Below are 18,241 nucleotides of genomic sequence, written 5' to 3'. Positions count from 1 at the left end.
TGTGGGAGATTATAGATAGGCGGCTTATAAAGAATTATAAATCTTTGTTTATTTTATTAAATATTAGAGACATGCCCCGAGGATGACAGATCAATAATGGTCCTTGTGGTTTCCTGATGGAAGGCTGCAATTATTTTCTTCCATTACAACTTAAATGTAACCCAATTTTACTCATCTATCATCTTTATAATAGTAATAAAGAAACATCACTGTATGCTTACTTTTCTGCCTATTCCTATTATTCCTTGTTTGCATCTTGTTTTGCTTTTGTTTTCATTCAAAATTGTTCTAATCACTCTGCTTTCTTCCTTTGATGGTTCTGAGTGGTGACCCTTTAACTTTGGCACTCTTTGAGGGAGATGGAAAATTACTACTTTAAGTTTCCTTTTTTTGGGGAAGCGGTTGGCTACCTTTGAATTTGAGTATAAATGATAATTAAAAACAAGGAAGCTTGATAAAAACATCCTGTGAGGTTCAGTTCTTTTTTTAATTGCATTATGTGCAAATTTCTGAATGCACAGTATAACTAAATTACATGAGCACAGTATCTTAAAGGGCCATGGGCGGGTAGAATTGAAAGTTGGGGAAAGCAGCACACTTTGTACTTTCTAGATTGGTTACCATACATTTCTGATTCAATTGTCTTTCTCTCTGCCCCCCAAACACCACCACTCCTCACCTCCCCTTTCTTTTTTTTTCTTTTTCTTTTTTTTTTTAGCTATTGTTTTAAGAAATTAAACATTATGGAGGTGGGTCACTCATAACAGGTAGGGAGAGCCTCATGAGCAATAAAACCACAATGTGCCTCTTCCAGAAAGCAACCCAGTCATTTGAATTTGCCTTTCTTTACATAAGTATTTCTCACAATAATTGCTGCTATTTATTATGTGCCATGGACTGAGTTAGGGTCTTTTACAAACATTATTACACTTGTTCACACAGTAGTCCTGCATGGAAGAAAACGGGTTCAGAGTTTAAATGATGCTCTCCTGGCAGGCAGGTAGAAAATCGTGGGGTACGCATCTGAACCCAGATCTCTTTGACGTTAGTCTCGTGCCATTTGACCATGCCGCCTCCCAAGGAGCTCAGTTTATGGTCACCTTATTGTGCCAGGCACATTCGATAGATTATCCCAGTTTTTTACAAAACCCTGCGAAGTACTGTCACTTGCAGGTTACAAAAGAAGAGGCCGAGGCTCTAAAAAGTTAAGTAATATGGCAGCCATCGCACAGCTAGTATGCAGCAGGCCAGGACTTCATTCAGATGTGTCTGCACCAAACGGCATGCACTCCGCCTTGAACTGGTCAATCACTGGTCAGGAAGATGACCAAGATGTTGATGAAAATGTCAGCCGCAAGTCTCCACTCATTCTTTCAAATGCTTATAGACAGAGCAGAACTTTGACAATGAGATTGTACAAAAAACATATGACTGCATTTTCTGGCTAGGTGAGAGAACCCTTTTTAATTTTAAATTTGATTACAAGTCTTTCCAAATATATCATTCTACTTCTCTTAATAAGTGTGCTAGATTTAGGGAACAGGGTATTCGCAGACTTGGGGCTTAAAAAATTCCCTTATTCGATATTTTCATTCATAGGAAGTAGGGCCAATGTGTACTGATTCTAGTTTTTTTCCTGGAATCATTGTCATGTTAATAAATCCTTTACATGATACTGTGGGAGATTCCAGTAAATGTGCTTAAAATTAACTGAATTTTTAATCCTTTTTGTCCCAGATAGAATGTGAGGTGTTTGTTTGTTTGTTTGTTTTTTCCCTACCCAAATTTGGGGCTTTACAAAGTCTCCATATTGAGTCGTGGGGCATTTTCTTGGTTACTTTATTTTGAATAATAATGTGCTGTCAGGGACTAATGCATTAGTCTAAAACAACTTCAATTAATACTAGTTTCAGATGCTTACAGAGGTCCACTGATGAACGGGTAAAAAAAGGAGGTTAAGATATTTAAGATATTTAGGGGTATATAATCTCATAATTCTTTTTTTAAAATTTATTGGGGTGACAATTGTTAGTAAAATTACATAGATTTCAGGTGTACAATTCTGTATTACATCATCTATAAATCCCACTGTAATCTCATAATTCTAAGTGTTGGAAGTCAATTAAACAAACCCTTTAAGAATAACTTTCAAAAGCAATACACACAAAAAATGGTAACATTGTGAGATCAAGAATAAACCCTTACAGAACAACTGATACAATTGACACTAATATTATACCTGTGGCTTGAGGTAAGTTTCCAGAAACAGCGTCATATGTGGAAGCAGAGTTCTGAAGCACAAAGAACTTGGAGGTAAAGACGACGTGCTCTGGAAACTATCAGATGACTCAAAAGAGGGCTTTAGTGATGTCTTCAATATGAGAAGATGTGTATGAAGAATTTGTACAGCTAGGGTTTCATAAAATGTCAGAGCAGGAAAAGCAACATAATGAGTGATCTTCAGGGAGCAAGTCAGGCCTGACACACCTACCCTTTCTTAGCACTCTCTCTGTCTGATCCTGTGATAGAAACCCTTCTTGCACAGGAAGGGAAGCTGAAGGAGGGCCAGAAAACCCCTTCTGTGGCTGTGCTCATATGCTAAGGACTGGGCAGACCTCAGCGGGAAATCACTGCCACAGCTTTCTTAACCTTCTCCCCAGAGCACACTGGCAGCCCCTCCATAAAGATCTGATTGATTAGACATGCTAACAAAAAGTACAATGTACATGTCTATTCACCAAACTTTATGACAAAATAAAAACTCAGTTCCAAGAAATTGTTAGAAGCGTCACCTGATAGCTTGCCAAGTAAATTTGCCAAGACAAAATGGAGTTATCTTATTGCTTAGAGTCTTTCCAAACTGGTTTGATTTTGTAAATCATTTTGTTTTTGTGTGAGTAATAGCTCTAGGTGCCTTGTTTTGAAATGAAGCTGGAAATGACTGTATGCTGATTATTGGTACGATCTGAGGTTTTCTGTGGAACGGGCATATGAAAACTGAGAATGTGGGTAGTCTCATTCTTGGAAGAATTTTGATCTTCAGTAACCAGGGAAGATAAACAGGCAAATAAATAGAGGAGGTTTGAAGGTATTTGTCTTTATGGAATTTGGCCAGTATAGAAGTTGGCTTCCCTGTAAGAAGACTGCGTTGGCGAGTTCCATCTTGTTTTCCACAAGAATTTGTGTGATGGGAGTGATAATGGTTTTAGGTGTGGCTGGAGCATTTTGGGCATTTTTCCTGAGTGATAAAACTGACCTGTATTTCATTGGATAACCCTGTCTTTTTGTTCCCCTTGGAACACTAAAAAAGTCAAAGGTGTACGATAAAGTTCAGATGTGTTTTGGGAATTTCTAGAATTGATAAATACTTTTACATTTGGGGGCTGACATGAACAAAACAAAACAATAAAATATCAATATAAACTCATAAGTTAAGTTTCTTTTCAATTTTTAAGAGAACAAGATTTAAATAGCAAAGTCATGTGCTCTACAAGACATGGAGAAATTCCGAATAGACATTTTTTTAAACTTGTGTTTCTGAAGCAATTCATTGGGTGCAGGAAAAGTGTTTTTTTCTCGAATGCTATTAATATTGCACTTTTATTTCCTAACTCCAGGCTTCTGAAAGTCCTTTTGTTTCCTTTCATTATTTTGTATTTTCTAGTGAAGGAAAGGGGCAGCCTCATGAGCAATCCCATTGCTTCTTACACAGTTTGCAACATATATTAAACACATGCAGGGAGGAGTAAGTCTCAGTTGGGATGTATGCATATGCATGTTATGTGTATTCACAGACTTTGGACGGGGAAGGAGAGAAGTTATGTTTGTAGTTCCCCACAAGATGAATTCATTTTCGCAGAAGTTTCTAAACGTTATATATAAAAAAAATTACTTGCAGCTTTCATCTGGGGAAGTACCCCAGATATTTCAGCAAAAGTGAACCAAATGTTTCTGAATTCACATACCCTTGGTATCCCTCAGCAAATTACATACTTCCTTTCACCAAGGACATGTTTCAAGTTCTTCCTACTTGCAATTATAACGTTTATTATCTAGATCGAAAACTGCTAGAAGAAGAGAGATGTACATTTCTAAAGTCAAATCGTCTGTAGAAAAGCTATACTATTTGTTCATTCGATTACGATCATGAGTAGCATAGCCAGGTCTGTATGTTCAAAGCTGGTTGCAAGCCAAGAAAGCCCAAGGCCATCGTGGGGTCTCAATTTTGTGCTCTTCCTTTGGCACCAAGATCTGATGACTAGCAGGGTAAATCCCCAGGCATAGCTGGTAGCTTTTACTATACCGAAATCAACGCAACGAAGAGTTTCCCTAATACGTCCTGTGAAAATACCACTTCATGGAAGGATAAACAATCACTGATCAAAAATATTCACATTTATACGTATCAGTACCAACTAGATAAAAAGTATTAACCTACAACTGGATAGACACATGTCTATTCAAGTGGGAAGCTCATGACTGATGTTAAGATCCAAGGGAGGGATTCGGGAGCGAAGGTTTTCTCTCTCGTTTTCTATGTTATTTAAAGAAGTATATTAGTTCAATTAAAAATGTGTTATTTACCAACATTTTAGAAGGGATTTTGTTTTGTTTCATTTTCACTTGTTTCTTTAAGTAATGCTGACAATATTGACCATTTATTTGCATATTAGTGAGGGAATTGGGGCCTCATGAGAAGAAAGCCTTCAAAAGCCACAAATTAACTTGAGCGCTTAATTTTAAATGTTGTAAAGACTGCCTTGGGATCTCCATAATCATGTTTTACAGGAATTGGTGTTGTGTTACACTTTGTGTACATCGGACCAGAACGACTAAAAGCTTAGGAGAAGTAAGTTTAACAACCTGGTGTTGGCAAATGTGCAAACCCAAATTGTAAAACTAGTTTATTTTTTCTTTTAGTTACCACAATTTTTTCTCAAGCTGTGATTTGACTTTTAAGCGAAGATTCAATTTCTAAATTTTCTCGGAAAGAATCTGCAAATGTTTTGGATTAAGACCATTTCCCAAGGAGCAAGAAGCCCTTCCTTAATACTCTTCTCTAGACTGACACCTGTTCTGACTTACGTCTCGTACTTTGCAAGAGGGGAACCTGAGCGACTTACCCTATTGAAGCAGGGCTCGTGGTTCGGTCCATAAAAATGCTGGAGACACCTGACATTGTTTTTGTTGACGACCTTGCTGAAGAATTCGTTGACCAGCTTGATGGGGAACGCACAGACGGCGGAGCGGTTCAGCGGCTCGGCGGAGTCGGGCTGGCTCTGCGCGAAGGCCGCGTACAGGATGTCGTCGTCCACGTGGACGCCTATTTGGTTGGCGAGATGGGCGCCGGGCTTCCCGACCGAGGCCGCCTGGAGGACATTGAACACCTCCTGCCTCGGGGACCTCCTCCTGCGCTTCTCCGTGAGGATGCACTCCAGGGGCATTTCCACGTACGAGTGCAGGCCCGAGTCTGCGGCGCAGAACCTGACGATGCGCGTGTGGAACGTCGGAGCCTCCAGCGTTTCCCGCTGGACCGTCAGAAAGTAAATGAAGCGGTTGCTTTCAAAGGCGTGCACATACTTGATGGGGTACGAGTCTCGGAACTCGGGCAGCACGTCGATGTAGGACTGGTCGGTGAGGAACTTGAAGCCGTCCTGCGTCTCCTTCAGCCGCCGCACGGAGATGGAGTGCAGCGCGCCGTCGCGCGGGGACGCGGAGCTGACGGTGTTGCCCACGAAGAAGTTGATGAAGCGGTCGTGCTCGGACAGCAGCACCCGGGAGCCCAGCGCGCTGACCACGCAGTCGGGGCACTGGCCGCGCCCGTCGCCGGCCGGCGGCGAGAACATGCAGTGCGCGCCGGCCCGCCAGGGCGGCAGCACGCGCCGCTGGCACGTGCCCCTGCGCGCGCTGCCGCAGCTGATGAGCTGGTCGTCGTAGTAGGTGTCCACCAGCAGCGCCATGTTGACGTCGTCGGTCCAGACGCCCGCCGACGCGTTGGCCCCGGGGCTGCAGGCCTGGCACGGGGCGCAGTCCGGGTGCTCCAGCACCGGCCCGGTCTTGTACGCGGCCACCTGGCCCAGGTCCGTGTCATTCAGCACGTAGATGTAGTTCACGGCGCCCAGGTACACCAGGTGCTTGTGGACCACCACGTTCTGGATGCGCGTGTCCGCCGTGAAGTTGGGGAGCTGGTACCTCATGTTCACGTTCGTCGCAGACTTCTCGAGCGCCGCTCGGCACTCCGCGCCGCTCGCCTGCACCAAGGCCAACAGGTGCACGAGGAGGCCAGGGGCGAGCACAGCCAGCGCCTTCATGGTGAACCGGGTATCTGCCAAAACACGTCCAAGGCGAGAGCAATTCAGCTGCCGTTAGAAACGAAGAAGAGACGGAAAGAAGCATACCACTTAAACTACTAGACACAGAGCTTCCTAGCTGGGCATTTTAATCGAATGAAAAAAACAAACCACCTCTGGCTGTTTCACATAAAGATGCCTTGTGCAGTTGGACATGACTCTACATAGTCTAATTTTAGAACTCAAACCACGATGGAGGAATTTTAGTGAACTATCTGAGATGCAAACAATGTTCTGTATTAAGGGCCTGCCTGAGAACCACGAGGTTAGATTCATTCGGCAATGAAGTCAGACACATAGCAAGTATCTTTCTTAGCCCCTTGCTGGTTTCTAATGTGGTTTAATATCGGTGGCTAATGACTACATTGATATTTAAACTTTCTCAGTTAGTCAAGTAAAGGAATTGTGGTTCAGATTCATTTATTCTAGAAATCACAGCAGGCATTGTTTCCTTGGGAGCATGCAGAATTACTAGGCTAAATTTAGCTTCCTTTTGGAAGAAAACAATCATAAATTCTAGAAGCAATATGATCACATGCTGTTTATAATGGAATTCTGTGTGCAGAGGAAAGGTATGGTTATAACTTGGCTATAGTTGACCTATTGTTTTGGATAAACAAATGCTTAACTTAATGTAAGATCATTGGGAACATAAAAACAGCGAGCTGAAAATGTATAAAATAAAATATGATCTTCAGGACTAAAGTCCTAGAATTATTTCTCAGGGAAAAACAACATACTGTTCATTACCAAGTCAAAGCTATTTAGTAAAAAGAACATTATTTTAACATTCTGTTTTATGCACATGGACAATATTTCTACTAGGAAGCATGAGTGGACTTGTTATTCAGTTTTTAGAAACTTAAGGTGCCCAAGTTATAAACACAGCGAGTTCAGCTTATACCGGTTATCGGCTGGGTTATTGGCTGGGTAGTAGGTTGGAAGGAGAGGCCTTAGAGCAAACAGAAACGAAATAGGTATTACTTTCTTCCTTTTTTTAAATGCATAATTCTGAAAGGACAAAGGGAGTATCTAAAAACATACTACACATTGTAACTATTCCGTAGTCTAACCCTGGGTCTACAAAAGCACAACAGAACTCACTGAGCAACTAGTAGTATGTGCACAGCTCTGTTTGCACTATGGAAATGGGAGATGGCCCCTACCTTCAGCGAACTGACAATGTGGTTGAAAGATAACACACATATACAAATAATTTTAATACATGGCAGGGTATTAGAATGCCCTGTGTAGCACAAACCAAAAGCTAAAAGCATCGAGATGGAGGCACGGCCTGTTCTTAGGATTACTACGATTATGAAAAATAGGGCTAAGTCTACTGTGCTGTAGGTCCAGGAGAGCAAGGACCTTACCTGTTTGGCTTATCACTTTATCCCAAGTACTTGGCATAGAGTCTGGAACACAGTAGGTGTTAAATAAATATGTGCTGAATAAATGAGTGAATAAAATTTAAGCAATGAGTTTAAAGTCACAGAACAGGTAAATATAGTAGCCAGACTTGAATCCAAATCCTTTTGACTCCAAAATCAAAGATAATTTTACCCTATTGAATTTGATAGGAATTGGGGCTTTATTTAAGAGGTGATAGAAAGTCATTGACAGGTTTTGGGCTGGAGAACCACATAACCAAGGTTTCACTCTAGGAAGGCAAGGTGGCTTAGAGCAGGGAGAACCTGGCGATGGGAAGACCAGATGACAAGCTATTATTACAGCCTGTGACCAGGTAATAAGAGCCAGCCAAGATGGTGGCCCCAAGAATAGAAAGGGGTAAATGAGAGACATCTTTGAATAAATAAGATCGACACCTAAATTGGTGAAGTACAAAGGAGAAGGTAAAGATGATTAGCGGTCATCTGGGAAAAAGTGGAACAACTTACAGAGCTCGGGTGGTCAGGAGGAGGAAACCTGGCTGAAGATTGGGGAATGCAATTAGCTGGTTTTACACATGTTGAGTTTGATGTGATATTGAGAAAGGAGTGAAAATGTTCTACTTCAGGGATGACTAGTAGGTTTTACATTGTTCACCAGGAAGCAGGTGTCTGGCATAAGTGAAGAATGAAGATTTCAAGCCTAGAGAACATTTGTGTCAAACAATAGAGGAGAATAATGAGAAGGATTCCTTGGAGAAGCCTGCCCTTCCTGGGAAATAGGCACAATCGGTCTTGGGGGATACAATGTCCGTCGTGGGAGAGACAATACCCATCGTGGGTGAGACCATATCCGTCGTGGGTGAGACAGTGCCAAGTGGAAGTGTGAGTGCCAAGTGACTGCCATCTCTGCACTACAAGGCATGGTGTTGGTGGAGTAACTGGATTCTAGTTGGACTAGAAGTAAACTTTGCATGTTATTTGTACAGAGGTGATGGTTAAAACCAAGAGTGTTCAAGGAGAGACAAGGTGAAAGAAGAGAAGGCAAATGAACCAAATCTTGGAAAACCAGTGAAGGAGTCAACGAAATTATAATAAGTTTAGTGAGGCATCAAGTGAATGTCCACTGCGTAGTCACAAAAGCCAGGCCAAGAGAGAGGCTTGGGGCAAGGTGTGGGGGTATGTGGTCCACACAAGGCTCTTTGTGCACCTTCACGAGTAGTTTCAGTGGGTTCAGTAGTGGTATTTGAGGCTGAATCGCAAGGAACGTGGTGAGGAAGTGGAATGTTTGTCAAAGGAAGAACAAGCAGAAGGCAATGTCAGGGTCAAGAGGAGTTTATTCTTAAATTGTAGGAAAGACATACGCTGATGTGTAGACCGCCCTTTCTTCCGCTAACATTTATTGGTGTTTACTACGGGCCAGGCAGTGTTGGGTGCTGGGAGTGCAGAGACAGGACGCCTTTCACCAGGAGGCTCACACACACTTGGTGGTGGCTGTGTGTTGATGGACAGTTATGGGAATGTGAGGAAGGGCAGCCAACCTGATTGGAAAAGATGCTAGAGCTGAGTCTTGAAGGGCCCTGGAGGATGGAAATTCCTAGACGGCAGAACAATCTGTGTGAAGATGTGGAGGCAGGCGTGAGCATTTGGCCCGGTTGGGAGAACTGCAAGTTGCTGACCCTGGAGAGCTGGGGAAACCAGAGGTCAAATGAGGGAGATACAAATTATTGGGGCAACATTCCAAAGGAGCAAAGAGAGGCATTTCCAAGAGCCCTGGCACATAAGACAAGTCAGTGCATCTGAGACAAAGGAGAGGATGAGAAGTCAGATGAAGTATAAGGACACTGAGAGAGTTCAGGGCACATGATCCCAATGTTTTAAAAATAAATCAGAGTATGTGACCATCTGCTGAAAGTGATGGACGTAGAGAGGGATTAGGGACTTCAGGGAGAGGACGAGGTTTAGAATAGCTGCAGCTGGGCATGCGAACAGGTCGGCAAGAAATGAAAGAAAAGATTGCTCAGTAGCTCTGAGGGCTCCTTTGAGATAAACTACCATGCATTATGATTTCCTCTCCACATTTATGAGATACGGAACAAACAAAGGCAGAAGGTCAAGGATACAATGATTTCAGGATCCAAATGAAGGCATGTGATTGGGGATACAGGCTTTGAAGGCTGGAAAATTGTAGTAGTTCTTGAGGGCAAAACGAAGTGGAAGATAAATCATAGAATAATAACATGTATTGAGTGCTTATCATACGCCAGGCATTCTACTAAACCCTCTGCATTACTCTTCCTAAACACCCCGTGACGTATGAGGCTTATTATTCTCCTCTTCTAGTTGAGCAAACTTGCCAAAGTCACACAGTTAGAACCAGGTTCAGTGTCACACCTGGCTCACACGCACCTGTCCAGGCCCTTAAATGCTTCCTGACCAGTGCCGCTGCGTCTCTGGCAGCCGGTCGAGCTCTGGTCCCCACCCTGCCCCTCTCCAGTTGTGAATTCAGGGGATTCACCAACCTCTTGGGTTCCAGGGTTTGATTCCCTTACATGATGTTTTTAAATATCAAAAAGATCTCTCATCTCTGAAAGCACTTTGTTATATAGTGTATAGAAATATACACGTAAGGTATTGTACTTGCTCTTTTTATATCTAATTCTCATTGTTTTGAAATGAGGTAGAAAATTTGGGGCACTGGTGGCGGGGATGAGAAGGAGTAGAAGAAAAGGATTTGGGACAGGTTGTCCCATGAGAAGACAAATACGAACTGCAAATATGTATCTAAACCTTCTAGACTAGATTACGCAGAAAAATTAAATGCTCTTCTCAATATGGTACTGGTGTAGCTTTTAAATTAGGAACATTAGCCTAATACATTATTTATCACCATATTTTTTCTCGGAGAAAATAATAAAGGAAGAAAATAAATGAACCATTACTGTCAAAAGGAAAAAAGGCCTAACAACCAATCTGCTTCTCAGTTGATGCCCATTAATGTAGGACAAAGGGCGAATGCCTTTTTTCCTTCCGGTTTTTGAAGGAGCCTTCAAAATGATTTTTTTTTTTTAATCTGAGGTATCATATTAAATCATGTTTTAAAAACAAGGTTCATATCTCAAGGTTGGTACATTAGTTCACTCACAGTACTAAACCTCAATTAACTAGAATCCAACAAAATGTACAAATGCACTACTGGGCTTTTTTGTTATCTTACTTGATGAGACAGCAAATTGTAGGAAAACCAGCAGGGAAGGAGGATAGTTTTTCTATTTAAAGAAAAAATCTTGCAGAACACCCCTGGAGCCAGTAACCCAGTCTCCTACACCTTCTTCACATTCTTTTGATAGCAAATGGTGATGCCATGTTTCAGACTGAAAAATCAAAGAAAAGGTTCCTTTTTTAATTAAAGCAAAAAAATGAAACTAGGGACAATTGTCAACAATTGGATTTTTAATTAAAATACGGGTTTCTGTTTAATCCTCAATGAGAAAACGTAAACACCCCATTTCCTTAATCATTTCAACTAATGTAGGCCCTCCACCATTAACAAAGGGGTTTGTTGGTCGGACCAGTTCTGCTCTGGGAAATGGTTGTGTCATTCATAAGGAATGGAGGGAGACTTTGTGGAAGTAGTCTTTTGCTGAGCTGTGTACCCTGATGACACTGCCAGTTTACTGAGTGACAGCTGACTGGTCAAGTGCACAGGCTCTGGAGACAGAATCCATTCACTGCCTGTGTGACCTTGGTAAGTAATTTCTCTGAGCCTCTATTTCCTCGTCGGGAATCTGGGAGGAGTATAGTACCTACCTCACTCGAGCATTCCCCAAGCTAATGCAATCAAAAGAGCAGTGCGTGGCACACAGTAGGCCAGTTAAGTGTTTATTATCATCTGTTCATGCCTTCAACACACCTTTTGAACATCAACTATGTTCCAGATACTGTGCAGAGGGCTGATGACACAAAAATGACTAAAACAGTTGTCAGTGAGATCCCAGACGAGTAGGGAAGTAGATAAACAGACCACAGTTTAAACTCCATGTGAAAAGGTCTATGGGGACCCCGAAAGGGGACCTTGACCAGGCTAGGGGAGTTATGTGGGCTGACCCGTCAGTCAGTCATGGTCCTTTCCTCCTCATGCACCACAACAGAGGGGCAGCAAGGGGTAGAAGCTGAGTGTCAGTGGCAGTGCCGCTGCACAGTCGTACGGCCCAAAGCCAGTCGCCAACTCCTCTGGCCTCAGTTGCTTTCTTATGTGTAAAATCATAGTGTTGAGCCAGTCATGTGCTGGAGCCTATGGGTGCATCTCTTCCCAACTCATGTTCAGTGACCTCATCTTAAGTAGCTTGAAATTGGTCGTGGTGGGTGTATTTATACCATAGAAATAGGCTAACACTACAAATCAGGGCTTTTTATCTCCCCTGAAGGGATGGGTATTAAACATTTACAAGAATACACCTGGGTTGAACTAATGAATTCTAAAGTATTTTCCAACTCTAATAATTTTCAACTTCTGAGATGGTTTTCTGCAATTACATTTTACTTCACTGCCATTGAGTTGGCATACGCCGCTTTCTCTTCTCCATCTATCTATCTGTCTGTCTGTCTGTCTGTCTATCTATCTATCTATTCTGCCAAATCGATCTATGTGAGCAATTTTAATATTTATATTGGTAGTGACTCCAGAAATACTTTCAATTTTCATGTACTTTTATCTTGATACATTTATTCCTGTGATGTGCCTGGATCAAGTTTTCAATATACAATGTCTTTTTACTGTTTCTTTCCCCCCGCCCCCCTTCTTTCTGAAATAATCCTGGCCATTTAACTAACTTTAAGTTCTTTACTAAAAGGAGCACTTAAAGATGATTCAAATAGACTGACTAATTAATTCTCACATAGCAAGTGAAACTGAGTCATGCATAAAACATTTATTTCTTTTCAGTTGATAGCTAAGATAATTTCACCGGCAAAACATTTCCTGGGAGTGATTATCTCCATGGCACCTTGGTCATTAAACCACGGGCATTTAGGAGTGTTTCCTATAAAGAGGGCACTCTGTTAGCTACAAATACTGGCCGAACCCCCAGGCCAGTTACTCTCTGTCTGCCATCGACTGCCTCTAGTTTTATCATTACACTAGCTTCCATCGGTCTTTTCATTCCTTAGAAATCTAGCAATATGTTTAATTCTCTAAGAATTTATCGAGTAGCTTACCTGTGCCTATCTTCACTACTATCGTCCTCATCAACAAAAACCTGTCACAAGGCAAATCTGTGAGTTTATTCAAGTACTAATTCCTCAGGAAAAAACTCAACAGGTGTAATGGCATACATTTTATAAAAGAGACTTTCCAAACTGTGACATAGGTGAGTTTGCTTTCTTTAGGAATTAATTTTCTTAGAAACCACATAATATTTTATAACTATATAGATAGCACTTTATAGTGTACAAGATACTGTCAATTACATCATTTCTTCTAATCTGCATTTCTTTGAAAGTAAGCATTATTCCCATGTTTTCAAATGACCAAACTGAGATTCAGTGAAACCAAAATATTACCTAAAATGTGATAAATACGTAATCTAGTTCTTCTGAATGTATTTCTAATCTTTTAAAGTATGATACTTATTTGAATTGTTTCAAATTATTTGCATTTCCTGGAAGATGTTTTTAGTCAAAAGGGATAATAATTTAGTAAACATGTGCGTTCACCTGCCCAGCAGCCACTGTCTCCACTACGGGCAACTCTTTTGAAAACTCTCTCTCTGCTATCTCATGGGATGTCAATCACACGGCCTCCCCACAGGTGAGCTGGTAAACCAGGCTGGCCTTTCAGTGAACTCTATTCTTCTGACCCGCAGCTTGGTCAGGGGTGAGCAGGTGACCAAAGCAACGCCAATCAGAATCTTTTTAGGGACTCAATATAGATACTGTGAGAGGACCTTTCTCCTTCAAAGATCACACGAACTAAAGATGATAACTCGGAGTTTCTGATGACCATCTCTGCCACTGTGAGGAGAAAGCATGCCTGTGCAGGACACTGAGCCAAGGGGCAGGCGAGCTCAGATGTGGAGGAAAGCAGGTTCCTGATGGTCCTGCTCGAGCCTCTGCACCCGCCAGGTCTTAAGCTAATAGGAAACGGCGATTTGTTCTTTCTTCTTTTCCTTCTCTTTCTTTTTTCATCAGCAGTTTCATTGTGAGTTTTTTTATTCCTTGCTCCTAAAAAAATCCTGACTAAAGAATGTGCACTCAAAGATACTACAAACCTATGAATTCAAACACAAAGATAGGTGTATAAACAACGTCATGTATTCAAGTAATTAGAAAATGGTAGTTTCTTTTTCTATTTGAAGAATTGCTTTAAATATTTCACTTTGCATGTGGACACATCTATTAAAGTTTCTGAGGTGTTATACTAGTTTTTATTTTCTGCTATATAATTTCAAATTCTCCCACAATATTTGCTTAACATAATCTCAAGATAGAAATAATGTATCAAAGTGAAATCAAAATATAAGACATAGCAAACATTCAATCCTGCTTTTAAGTGTATAAAAGGGATTTATGATGATGGAAAATGGCTGAGGTCCCATATTACGGAAATTAGTCATAAAAACGGTCATGGCTAACTCTCCAGGAGGACATGCCAGAGTGAAATCCTAAGGCAAACCCTTAGACCTCTCTACATAGATGTGATTTCCATGAACTTTAAAAGTAGGCCTATAAAAACAAAATTAAGGAAAGAAGATCCAATAAGAGATTTCTGATGTCATTTAAAATACTGTATTTAAAAAGTCACTACTTATGATGTCATATTATATTATGTCAACAATATTAATCACATATTTGTGAGCACTTATTGCATACCATACTCTTGTTGAGATACTGAAAGTTTCTACCCTCAGAAATTGTACAGTCTACAGATATATTAGTTTCAGGGGTACACCATAGTTATTCCACATTCATATACCTAAAGAAGTGATGACCATGATAAATCCAGCAACCATCTGACACCGTACCATGCTATCACCATATTATTGACTATATTCCCTGTGCTGTATATTACATCCCCATGAGTTACTTGTTTTATACCTGGAAATTTGGACCTTTTATTCCCCTTCACCATCCATTTGTCACGCTTTTAAAATTTTCAATTACAGTTGACATTCAATATTATTTTATATTAATTTCAGGTGTATAGCATAGTGGTTAGACATTTATATAATTTAAGAAGTGATTCCCCCACCCGACTAGTCTAGTAACCACCTAGCACTACACATAATTATTATATTATTGATGTTTCCTGTGCTTTACTTTATATCCCCATGAGTAGCTTGTAACTACCAACTTGCACTTAATCCCTTCAACTTTTTCACCCTGCTGCCCAACCTCTATCCTATCAATACCCTGATAAATCTAGTACCCATTTGACACCATACATAGTTATTACAATATTATTGACTATACTCCTTATGCTATACCCTACACCCCCATGACTACTTTGTAAAAACCAATTTGTACTTTTTAATCCCTTTGCCCTTTTCTCCTACCTCCCAACTGCCTCCATTTTGGCAACCATCAAAATGTTCTCTGTATCTATGGGTTTGGTTCCATTTTGTTTATTTTGTTCTTTAGATTCCACATTTAAATGAAATCACATTGCATCTGTCTTTCTCTGTCTGACACACTCCACTCAGCACAATTCCCTCCAGGCCCATCCATGCCACTGCAGATGGCAAGAACCCATTCCTTTCCATGGCTGAGCAATATGCCACTGTATGTATGTACATACATACGCTGCTCTTTATCCAGTCATCCATCAACAGACACCCAGGCTCCTCCACATCTTGGCCATTGTGAACAATACTGCAATGAACATCTGGATGCACAGGACCCCTGAAGTAGTGTTTTGGGTTTCTTCAGATAAATGCCCTGAAGTGAGATCACTGGGTCCTTTGTTTGTTTGTTTCCATTTTTATGAAATATCTTTTTCCATCCCTTTACTTTCCGTGTGTGTCTTTCCATCTGAAGCGAGTCTCTTGTAGGCAGCATATAGAAGGGTTTTATTTTCTGATCCATTCAACCCTCCTATTTTTTGAGTGGAGCATTTAATCTATTTACATTGAAAGTAATTATTGATAGATATGTAGCTATTGCCATTTGATTATTCAAAATTTTGATTTTTTTTCATGTTAAAGAAGTCCCTCTAACATTCCTTGTAATACTGATTTGGTGGTGATAAACTCCTTTAGCTTTTTATTTTTGTCTGGGAAGCTCTTTATCTGTCCTTCGATTTTAAATGACATCCTTGTTGAGTAGGTCCTTACTTTTCATCAGTTTGAATATTTCATGCCAATCACTTCTGGCTTGTAACGCTTCTGCTGAGAAATCAGCTGACAATCTTATGGGAGCTCCCTTATAAGTCGCTAGTTGCCTTTTTCTTGCCTTTTTGGATTCTCTCTTTGTCTTTTAACCCTTGCCACTTTAATTATGATGTGTCTTGGTGTGGGCCTGTGTGGGTTAATCGTGTTTGGGACTCTCTGTGCTTCTTGGGCTTGTATGTTTATTTCCTTCACCAGGTTACAAAAGTTTCAGTCATTATTTCTTCCAATAGGTTTGCAATTCCTTGCACTCTCTTCTCTTTCTGGTACCCCTATGATGTGAATGTTGGTACACTTGATATTGTCCCAGAGACCCCTTAAACTATCCCGTTTTTTTTTTTTTTTTGCCTTTCCTACTGGGTGTTTTCTTCCAAATCACTAATAAGATCCTCTGCTTCATGCAGTTTGCTAGTGTTTACTTCTAGTACACTCTTTATTTCTGTTATTGTATTATTTGTTTCAGAGTGGTTCTTTTTTATGGTTTCTGTATTCTTTTTTATGCTTACTATCTCTTTGTTGAAGTTCTCAATAAGCATCCTTATAACCACTGTTTTGAACTATGTACCTGGTAGGTTGCTTGTCTCCATTTCATTTAGTTCTTTTTCTGGAGTTTTTTTCCTGTTCTTTCACTTAGAATGTGTTAATTTCCTCATTTTGGCTGCCTCTCTGTATTTCTATGCACTAGGTAGGGCTGCTATGTCTCCCAGTCTTGGCTGGGTGACCTTATATAGTAGGTGCCCTGTGGGGCCCTGGCACAGTCCTCCTGGTCACCTGTTCCAGGAGTGTCCCTTGTGTGGGTTGTGTGTGCCCTCCTGTAATAATTGAGCCTTATTGCTATTGGCAAGGCAGTAGGTGGGATTGGCCCTCATGCTAACTGGCTGTGTGGTTTGGCCACATCCACAGCTTAAGGGCTGCTGGGTGGGGGTGGGGGCTTACTCTTTGAGTGGGATTCGTCCCAGTGGGCTCTGGTTCCTGTTGAGACCACCCTTTGTGTGTGCCACTTATGGGGCTTGTTGGATAGTTTTCTGTTGTGGTATAAAGCGAACCTCCAAGTATGTTCATTCTGGGGCCTCTTAGGAGGGGCTCCAGTGCAGGCTCAGGTCACCCCATCCCTTTGACTGGCAGGGGACTCCCTGGTAGGAGTTACAAAGTGATCTGGGATTGGTCACTGCCTGTGCTAAACCTGGAGGTGCGTGAAAGAGGCCATGCTGAGAACCGAGGATGGCTGCCACCAGTACCAGGCCTAGGATAGCTCCACAAAAAGCCAGGACAGGCTAAAGCCTGTTGCAACCTGCCTCCTCCTATAAAATTCAGTCATTGATGAAGTCTCATGTGGTACAGAATTGGGTGAGGTGGGGTCTTCACCAGAGTGGGAAAAATTGTAGTCATCAGGCTAATGTAGATTCTGGTTTGGTGCCAGTGTTGGGCTGGAGCTACTCAGCAAAAGTCTCAGAGCACACCGAGGCCAGTGGCTTCCCTCCTGGAGCTGCAGGTCACTGGCAGTTGTCCAAGAAAGAGAGCAATGCAGGCAGGGCTGGCTGCTCACTAAGTATCTCAGGCATGGAGTGAATTGGGTGGGGAACGGTCCCAGGGAGTCTCCAGGGTGGAACAAGCAGAGCTCACCAAACCAATTCTGATTCAGATTTGTCTGTGTAGGGGGAGGGCTCGACACAGGAAACATGGTTCCCACCTGCTGGCTACATGAGAGGAGGACCCCACACATGGAAAATAGTGACTGTTCCTCCAGTCCCCACCTCAAAGCCACACAACTCAAGTCTCTCCCCGTATGTCTCTGACACCCTCTGTGTTGCCGTCCCTCTGCCAGAGCCCAAGGTGAGTGCCTGCAAGCGAGTGAGTCTGTGTGCGGGCCCTTTAAGAAGACATCCATGGCTCAGCGGGCTGGAGCGCGTCCTCTCCACCACAAGGTTGTCGGTTGGACTCCCACAAAGGATGGTGGGCTGTGCCCCCTGCAACTAGCAACGGCAACTGGACCTGGAGCTGAGCTGCGCTCCCCACAACTAAGACTGAAAGGACAACAACTTGAAGCTGAACGGCACCCTCCACAACTAAGATTGAAAGGACAACAACTTGACTTGGAAAAAAATCAAAAAGTCCTGGA

General features: G+C 41.8%; 1 protein-coding gene across 1 annotated transcript in view; it reads right to left on the bottom strand.

The window, feature by feature from the left end:
• MET (MET proto-oncogene, receptor tyrosine kinase) overlaps positions 1-18,241 on the bottom strand; it is a 118,838-nt gene that overhangs the window by 82,935 nt on the left and 17,662 nt on the right. The window contains exon 2 of the mRNA XM_081038784.1: positions 5,124-6,325. Coding sequence (XP_080894910.1) covers positions 5,124-6,311 — 1,188 coding nt within the window. The 5' untranslated portion in view covers positions 6,312-6,325. The remainder of the gene's footprint in view (positions 1-5,123; positions 6,326-18,241) is intronic.

Source organism: Rhinolophus hipposideros (genome assembly GCF_964194185.1).
Source record: "Rhinolophus hipposideros genome assembly, chromosome: 25".
Classification (NCBI taxonomy): Eukaryota; Metazoa; Chordata; class Mammalia; order Chiroptera; family Rhinolophidae; genus Rhinolophus; species Rhinolophus hipposideros.
Note: the sequence above shows the minus strand (reverse complement) of the source record. Positions and strands in the feature narration are given on the sequence as shown.